The sequence below is a fragment of the Lissotriton vulgaris genome, chromosome 3_1 (assembly GCF_964263255.1).
Source record: "Lissotriton vulgaris chromosome 3_1, aLisVul1.2, whole genome shotgun sequence".
In the NCBI taxonomy this organism is placed as follows: Eukaryota; Metazoa; Chordata; class Amphibia; order Caudata; family Salamandridae; genus Lissotriton; species Lissotriton vulgaris.
This window is the reverse complement of record NC_141689.1, coordinates 1,034,019,959-1,034,029,431: the sequence shown is the minus strand read 5'-3', so window position 1 is coordinate 1,034,029,431 and position 9,473 is coordinate 1,034,019,959. Positions and strand designations below refer to the sequence as shown.

General features: G+C 43.5%; 1 protein-coding gene across 1 annotated transcript; it reads right to left on the bottom strand.

Annotated features, from left to right (window-relative positions):
- Positions 1–512: 512 nt before the first annotated feature.
- Positions 513–9,189, bottom strand: FABP2 (fatty acid binding protein 2). The gene is made up of 4 exons (XM_086961437.1): positions 9,071–9,189; positions 4,941–5,113; positions 1,403–1,510; positions 513–805 (listed from the first exon to the last, which is right to left on the bottom strand). Exons 1-4 carry the CDS (start codon positions 9,135–9,137, stop codon positions 755–757), a joined length of 399 nt encoding a protein of 132 aa, XP_086817563.1. The 5' UTR covers positions 9,138–9,189; the 3' UTR covers positions 513–754.
- Between the last annotated feature and the right edge of the window lie 284 nt (positions 9,190–9,473).

The window sequence follows — 9,473 nt, the reverse complement described above, 5'->3', positions numbered from 1 at the left end:
CACTGCTTCTTTACCTAATTTTCTGAAGCGACCCAAAAGCGGTCTATGCACTACACAAACAACCATTATGCAGACCCACCAACTCATACAATATCCACATTTGTCACGATATCAAACGCTGTTGACATGGTTGCAGAGATTAGTGCCGCTACCACGTGGTGAGCTGTAAATCTCTGCACATTATTTTTCCCCAAAATCTCAAACGTACTATGCCTCACAATTTAACTTTTACAGATGAGATGTGTATATATATATATATATACACACACACACAAATACTTACACACGAAGTATATCTTTGCATCTCTTACTTTCATTTCAGCAGGATGTTTTAAGAAGGACTCAAATGCAGGCAGGCCAGATCTGTTGATTTGGCTAATTAGTGTTGCTTTGGCTTACAGTCGCAGCTAGTGTACACGACAACTATGTGATTGGACAGGGGACACTTGGTCATTTTTTTGGCATGCAACTCATGTGGTTTAATGGAAAAAAAAAATGAAAAAAGCTAGAAATTGAGAAACGTTCTTTTATTTAATAAAAAAACGCAATATTTTAGCCAACATCGGATTTTTCTTATGGCGCTTCTTTTGTCTTTCTTCCTGGAGTGTGGCAATATTGTACAGTACAGACATGGATGCTGGTATATTTACAAGGTGACAGGCAGGTCAGTAACTCATGGAGTGCTGCGCCCCCCAGAGGCGATTGGCCATAGCTGTCCCGTTAGTGCTCAGTCCTGGGTCGCCGATGGTTTGTTTTAACTTCTCTTGAAGATTCTCTTGGCTTCCACTCCTTCATAAAGATATGTCTGGAAAAAGGATAAGATATGAAAGCCGTGCTTGACAAATTATCCGGACATCTGTTTGCTTTCTCTCAAAAATTGGCAATGTGGGCTGGGTCGATAGAACACGGGTCCCATACCAGTGGTGAGCACAAGCTTGCTAGTCTGCTTCATCACAGTTAGAATAGATAAAGTATGTTAAGCGTTAATACCACTTTCTCAATTTAGCAAAATTGATAGCATCGAGTTGTTGAGGGACATAGTCATATTTATAAAAACTCCAAAGATATGTATAACCAGAAAACTTAAGACCTTACAGAAGTATACGGCAACATAAACCCTGACCTTTTAAAATACCCAAATCTTTTTCTGCAGGACTGGATTTAATGTGTATTTTTAATCTCTTCTCTATTCCAAGCATGTTTATAAGCAAGTACCTGGTGAAGCAAGTCAATAATGGATTTAGACACTCTATTTTCTCAATATCAACTGGTTTTATTTTTGCAGCTTGAATTGTTTAATCGCCATTTACCATGTTACCAGTAATACATATACCATCAAATAGAACGCAGTTCTACTCAGGGCCTGGCCCACTGTATATGGCCGACATGCATGAAAACTCACCTGAACAAGTTCATCACCAACTATTTCCCTCCGAGTCTTGAGTGCATTTCCATTATCTTTCCTCTTAAAGGTCCCAACAAGATTATCTCCCTCCATGGTCCAGGCGCCCTGAAAGGAAAAATGAGAACTTCATTTGAGAATCAAAAGGCTAGATCACTAATGGGTTTCTGGTTGGGTCTTTAAACAGTACAGGTATGAAGTAAGCTCTTGGAGTGCAGAAGGCAACACTGTCTTGCGCTCTTATCGATTGCTCGTGTGTGGCAAAATAAAAGCTCAAATAGTTGTGCCAGCAATAGCAAAGATGCACGCTCCCTGCAATGTGGAGATGTTCATATCCAAGTCATACTTTATTTCCACTCTAGACCTGGGTGGGGAGGGGGGGGGGGGGGGGTAAGCTAGTGACCCCCTCCAAATGCTGCTTTGTAGTCGTGAAATGGATGGTTTTATCGAATGGCGTGGACAATATCATGGGTCGAGATTTTCTGGTTAGTCGAATTAACAATGTGGTGTTAACATATGTAGCAAAAGAAAAAAAACACAAGATTGAGGCGGAGAAGCAGAAGAAACTGGTATGGGAGCTCAGGTATTAGGAGGATATGCAGTCTATTTGCAGATGTAGTTATTGAATGAGAGCATATTTGCCATCTATGAAAGTGACATTAGTCTGTTAATCGATTTCCCAACCGCATTTGGCCCTAGTTTTGCTCCTTTAAGGTCTGCCTTCACAGTGCAGCTATTTGCATGAACTACCGTTACCGTTTTTTTTTTTTAATATACAGATGGGTTTAGGAGATGCCCTTGCAGTATTCCTCAATCCCCTCATGGCAGTTGCTGTTTGATTTATTATCCCGCTTTTCATGGAATGCTTGAGGACCTATTTTACATTTTATAAGTGCACAGAAGTATCCCTTTATACTCAGATTCATTGTATGTTTAAATCATTAACTGCAGATGGTTTTGTTTTAATATTTATTAAAATCACTAAAGGCAATGCGTGTCCTTGTAACCCACAAGAGGGAATTGCATGTCTAAAGCACTCAAATATCACTGAAAATGGTCGGCAGCCTGAAGCACAGAAATGGATCATATTGATCCAAAAATATTAAATTGATCATATTGATTCTCATTTTCCAGCACAGGTAGTAGAGTCCCATTTACCCAGTGACTTATTTTTTTGACAAGGACCTTTGGTTGCCTGCTAATAAAAAAACAAACACGATAAAAAGCAGGCAATAAAGGAGTCCGTCTCTTGTCAGAGACCTTTGTACAACCTGCAGTATCTTGGGATCACGAAGGTGATATGTTTTTGCAAACCCCTGCTAATCTCATCGGCGAGGTAGATAAGCTCAGCGCAGTGTGTGCTCTTCCTGCATTATATGGCCAAAGTACTCTCTTTTTCAATTTGGACTCTGAAAGCATCGGTGAAGGGGAGGGAGGTACTGTTTTAAAGCCTTAAGCTCAGGCGGGTACTCAAACAGTCATAAGACTGCAAGAGTGAAAGTGCAAAACTGCAACTAAACCATTTTTTCCCGGATGCACAGGCTGCAGTGGTGTGGGTAAACTTTCACTGGTCACTTATTACAAATGTTATTTTTGCTCTGGTCATAAGGTAGAAGAACAGACCCAAATTTGCTCTGGTGCCAGCCTTGTAACCTGGCTCTCGGTTAGAAGGCATGGCCCAATAACCCCCAAATCAGTTTCAAAGATGGGTAATCTACTAATCCAAGCCAGTGTCATGAATCTGAACTCTCAAAGACCCTCGTTTCGGTTGAATTTATTTCAATCAGCACATCTTGGTTACCCGGCTCTGGCATGTCTCATGCCTATCGCCAATTATGGTGAAGATGCAATGGCCTGAAGTGCATTCAGCTTTGCATATTTATTTGAAGGTGGCAATGCTTAACTTGTGCCAGAAGTCAACAGGCTTCAACTCCAAGCAAGAGAAAGGCAGAAAGGAAGAGAGACAGGAAACAGACAAAGGGGAAAAGCAGGGAAGAAAAGTAACCTGCAAGAGAGTGAGAATGTGTAGGGGATTGGAAGAAGAACAAATATAAGTGGTGTGATGATGACACGACAGTCTGGAACTGATGGATGCTGGGGTTATTGAATATCTAAAGTTGGTCCACTATGAAAAATAAGGTTTCCCTGCACGTGTTTGCTACAAATTGAGCAACAGACGGTAGACCGGGCAAATGTGTTGCCATGTCCCAACCCCCCCCCCCCCCCCCCGATTTCTGTAATTAATGAAGGGGACTTCAACATTTTTTAAATGGTTGCAGGATGCACAAGATCAGTGTAGTGGCGCCCAAGTATGTGTATAAAACCATACATTATTTTACAGCTAAAGCCCACCACCCATGGGTGTGATAATAGAATGTGAAGACAAACAGTAGAAGGTCAATGTCAGAAGGAAACTAAAAAGTGTGAGGTACGCAAACATTTAAAGACTATACAGGCTGGGTATTCTGAACATGCTGCAGTGGAACACAAAGAAGCCAAACAGAACACCAGTGATCACGATCAACACAACCAAGTGAATGAGGCAGTCTGTGTTTTGAAGAAAAGGGAGGGGGTAAGCCTTCATGGTACTAGGAAGGTGGAAGCAACAAGACTTTATATACTGGAGATACAAGAAGAACATTACCGAACTAGAAATTAGAATCTCACACACGGAGGGGAGGGTGATCTGAGTTAAAAAAAAAGAAAAACACACCACACGGTTAAGACAGTCCTCAGCAACTGGAAAGATACCAGCAAGGCCAACTACGCAGGGTGGCTAAATTGGATAATTAGCTTACGTGGAGCAGACAATATTACACTCCTTCAGACACCGTGGCGTCCTGCCACGAGAAAACTATGGTCGACTCTTGATAACTACTTCACGACACATAAGCCACCTTAGATGGGCCCACACACCTTCCACGACCCACCAACATTTGCTGCCCGACTGCCTTCATTGCACTCCTAGCCACCGTAAATAATTGTCCTTAATGAATGAGTAAAATGCTGTTGAAATACAATGTCTGTTACTGAATTGTTGTGAGTATGTGATACGTGCTCTACTGTTCTAGGCTAGATGCCAGCCATGTACTTTTGTACTGACATTTACTATGATGTACTGTAGCGTACAGTAATTTTGATTTGTAAATTTATGACTCATATTACACTAATGGACTTACTTTATATATGTCTATGCTGTAACAACCAATAAAAACTTTTGAAATCAAAAAAACTCTGGCCAAATATCCTCCAGACAAATATTTTGTCTATTTTGCCCAGAACATACAAATACAATTTGCAAAGAAAATGCTATCATGGAATAAGCACAGTATGCACAGATGCCAGAAATATACCCAACGTTCTTTAACTGTGCTGTTTCATGATACGGAGTGAAACTGGGCACGGTGGTCTTTGTGGCAGCATCCAACATGAGATTCCCCAGCAGCGCCAACATAAGCAAAGGATTTTAGTAACCAATTGCATAAACACCTCATGGACAATCCCCTTAAATCTACAGGTAGAAGGAGGCATATCTTACAACTAGTTCCGTCCCGTCTGCCAGGCTGTATTCGAACTCCACCCCGAGGGTGAATGGGATATCGATGGTGCGGAATGAACTGGACTCTTTGACAACAAAGCTGTTTCCGTCCTGCTGGATGTTGATCTTCAGGCCGTCGTGGGCTGCCAGCTTCCTCTTCACGATGTTGACACCTAGTGGCAAAGGCAAGGTAGAGAAGGGTGTGAGACATCACAGGAGCGCCTGGTTTTTTTTTTGGGGGGGGGGGGGGGGTCAGGTATGATATGGCACGGTTTCCATGGCAGCCTAAAAGGCACCAGCACACTTTAGGATTGCCTGGTGCCAACGTACACACCCTTTCATCACATTTCGTCGGAGTGTGAGAATCTGGCATAGGTTTTGCATTGAAGAGTACCACAGTTGTACAAACACTGTGCCTTGGCACACTTGCATGTATGATGTTCTGTACAGCACACATACTAAGTTGGAGAAGTGTGTTACGCCTGCTCAGAGGTGGTAATTTTGGGGCACAACACTCCCCCCCCTCTTTACAAATGTTTGGAGATAGGGATTAACCTCCAAGTCCAGGGGTTTTACGTGCTTCCTCCAATCTTTTATATAGTACTACTTTTTCTTGAAAGTTTAATTTATATACATAAAATGTCCGTAGAAGAAACCAACGAGCCCCAAACATTCATTAGTGTGCGCCGAGGGGAGGAGGGAAGAAGGTCTTCCTACTAGGAAAACTCTCACCTTGGATGAGCACTTTCTCCTAGAATCCCATAAAAATACGTGGTGGGTGTACCCTTTAACACCCAGTGAAGGGACGCACACACTCACTCGAAAGACGTGAAATAAATGTCCTCGGTTGGGAGCTGTAAGATGCGTGCAATCTACTCACTTCAGCAATAACTCCCCTCTCGTGGAAATTCGCTTCTTCATACATTAAACATATTTTTATGAAACACCTAAACTGTGTATAATGTCACGAAGTGACACTGGGGCTAAACAAAAACTTGAAATCTGGTTATAGTGCAAACATTTTCACGGGGAGATATTGGATTCATCAAAAACAAAAATGTGTATGGAGGGTCAAGGGGAATATTTAGTGACCTGTCTGTTCATACCCCTAATATCAAGACGCAAAACAACCAAGGGAACAGACCAGGTCTATAGGACGGTGTGTCGCCATAACAAGAGACTGTGCAACAATGGGGTGCGTGTATGAGCAAATACTGTCAGAGACATGAGCTAGATCAAAACCCATCAGACCACCCTCATGGTGGAGTTAACGTCATGTGGGATTTGTTGATCATTCAATACCACAACCAACCATATATTGCTGGTGTGGGAGTGAATGTCCATGATCCTAGCCATATCTTCTGCACTAGAATGAGATAGGTGAAGGTGCAGTGCTGTGGTGAAGGTGAATAATAATAAAATTGACTACATAGACTTTGAAAATATTCGAAGAAAAGTCAGTGTGTCAAAGGTTAAAAACACGCCTAGTAGTAAGACTACCTGGTGGTGCTATGAAAAACGGTCAACATGTTTCAGCCATAGGGGCACTGCCCCGGCTTTCTTCAGGACCAAAGATGTAAAGAAAGCTACTGCAAATAAAAGTAAAGTGTGAAGTGACACATAACAATACATGTACTTGAAAAAACAGTTACATATCTACCAGGGGTTAATCGTGTTCGGATGCCCACTGGAAAGAAGGGTATCTTCTTCCCAACTTTGTGTGGGTGACGGCCTCACCTCACCCGGCAACCGCTCGGGAGTATGAGGCCCCGCTCTGTCCGTCGGTACCTCCCGTAATCGACCAAGCGGAAGTGGAGGTCGATTACATGTATTGTTATGTGTCACTTCACACTTTACTTTTATTTGCAGTAGCTTTCTTTACATCTTTGGTCCTGAAGAAAGCCGGGGCAGTGCCCCTATGGCTGAAACATGTTGACCGTTTTTCATAGCACCACCAGGTAGTCTTACTACTAGGCGTGTTTTTAACCTTTGACACACTGACTTTTCTTCGAATATTTTCAAAGTCTATGTAGTCAATTTTATTATTATTCACCTTCACCACAGCACTGCACCTTCACCTATCTCATTCTAGTGCAGAAGATATGGCTAGGATCATGGACATTCACTCCCACACCAGCAATATATGGTTGGTTGTGGTATTGAATGATCAACAAATCCCACATGACGTTAACTCCACCATGAGGGTGGTCTGATGGGTTTTGATCTAGCTCATGTCTCTGACAGTATTTGCTCATACACGCACCCCATTGTTGCACAGTCTCTTGTTATGGCGACACACCGTCCTATAGACCTGGTCTGTTCCCTTGGTTGTTTTGCGTCGAGATATTGGATTCCCCATTTATTCCGCGGAAAAGGGAAAAGATTTGGCCTTCGATTCTTAAAGGGGGGGTTGTAATAATTTCACAACATCCCGCACCACAACTTCAACCCTAATCATACACCGTGTCCTCTAGTCACCCTCCCTTTCCAGGCTCGTTGGCTCAGCAGTGCGCGTGGCGACTTGCTGAGCCAAAGGCATCATGCACGTACCTTCCTACAGGGTTACGCATCACGCGGAGGCACAGGTGTGCGGCATCACCCTAGTAAGAATTACTAGAAGTCATGCAACACAATGTACAAAAAAAAGCACGTTTGTGTGACGCGTGCTGGCAGTATGCGCATGTGGCTCCAGACAGGGAACGACTATTTGGACATTAGGCTTGGTCTCCACGAGGAGCAAGCCAGCCGAACTACAAGTCCACACAGAAACAAAAGCCACCCAGAGCGGTTTCAGGCTGAGGTTAGTGCGCCACAATTTTGCTTAGCAAAACCAATCTTGCATCCCAGCTGCCTCAAGGAGGCCTTTTTCCAGAACAGCGAGATTTTGTTAACAAATGGGAAATGCAGTGCAAGTAGTGGTTGAGTAGGAAGGATGCCAGAGTATCCATAAAAAAGTGGGTGTTTGAAGGAAGTTTTTGCAGGGTGTAGAAAAGTGATTTTCAGCAATAGGCGTGCTTTTTACGATTATGCTACACTTTATCTAAAATAACGTTATACAAACTAGACCTGGTTAATAAGTTAACCCATTTGATTCACTTTAATGAATATGGCACGCCAATAGCCCACTTTCGTAAACGTTCTTTAGTTTTGTACTTGTGATGGCAAACTAAGGTCCTCCCACCCTCCATACTCCATAAACAAAACGAGAGGGTGGGGTATAAATCAGCAGTTATTTAACACTTACATCTAAAATATATGTGTACAACGTATTCACTCACTGTCATCCAAATCAGAGATCAGTGGCGAGAGTGAGGGGCCTTCACACGAGTAAGAGAAATGCCCTACTGGCCCCTACCCAACGGCGTTTATAAAAGACAAACAAAAGTGTGCCTTGGTGATGAGGGAGCCACACCCCTGGGGTCCGGTGCGTCAGCAACTCGAGGTGGGAAAGCCACTGAACGCTCAAGCCTAAAGCCTGGCTCAGCTTGGAGGTGCGGTTGGAACCTCGAGCTCATGACGAGCCGAGCTTTCGTGTGGCTTCCGTCACCCTCCTTCCCGCTCTCTAACCAGGATGAAGTATTACGGTCCAGGCTGCTTGCCGACTAAGGAACTGGGAAAGCAGGTTCCCGCCTTGGCCTTGGTTCAACAGCCTGTGATCCTGAGCAAAAGTCACTTAATCTCACTTTTCTTTTAAACAATGCATGTGAACTGGCGCATATGTAAAGCGCTCCAATATCCTTAAGGTCGAGTTTGCGCCATATTTTAAGAACAGCAGAAAAAGACACTAATAGGCAAAACAGACAACATGAAGATAAAAATAAAAAAAAATAAAAAATAAAACACAACCCACACATGCGAGTAATGTAGGTGTACACGGTTCCGCATGTATTTTTGGGTCCCTGCAAAATATTTGTGATTTTTTGCAATATTATTCCAGAACACAACCTGGCCTTAAATATGCTCTCCTTCCCTGCTGTGCGCTTCTTCTGTTGAAGGAAAGTCTGCCAGCACGCATCCTTCCCGAATGTTATATTGTAATTGCATTTTTATAGCGCTTACTATCCCTAACGAGGAGTCGAAGCGCCTATCTGAAAGCAACAGCTGGTTCAGTAAGCGACGGCAAGGCTTACCCATAGTTTCCATGAACTTGTCATAGTTCTCGCTCCTATCCACCTTCCAAAGGCCGTTGAAAGTCATTGTTTCGGTGCAACGAGCGTCGTGTTCTGGCAGCTTCTGAACAACCTGAGATGCGATCTCTGCTCGCCGCGCTCTTTTTATTCGCCCGCTTATCTCTGAACCAATCAGCGCGCCGATGTGGCGGTCTAAAGCTCAGGTGCGGCTAATCACCGGGCGAAAAGGTCACGTTACCGCCTGACGCTGACACCGGCGCCCCCGCCTCAGCCTTGGACCCGCCCTCCCTCCACGCAACGACGAGCTTCTCTGACTAGAGAGGGACTCGCACCTCATTTGAAAAGAATTATGTTTATTTATATTTACACACGCACATTATTTGGCTGTCTACACAAGCGAATT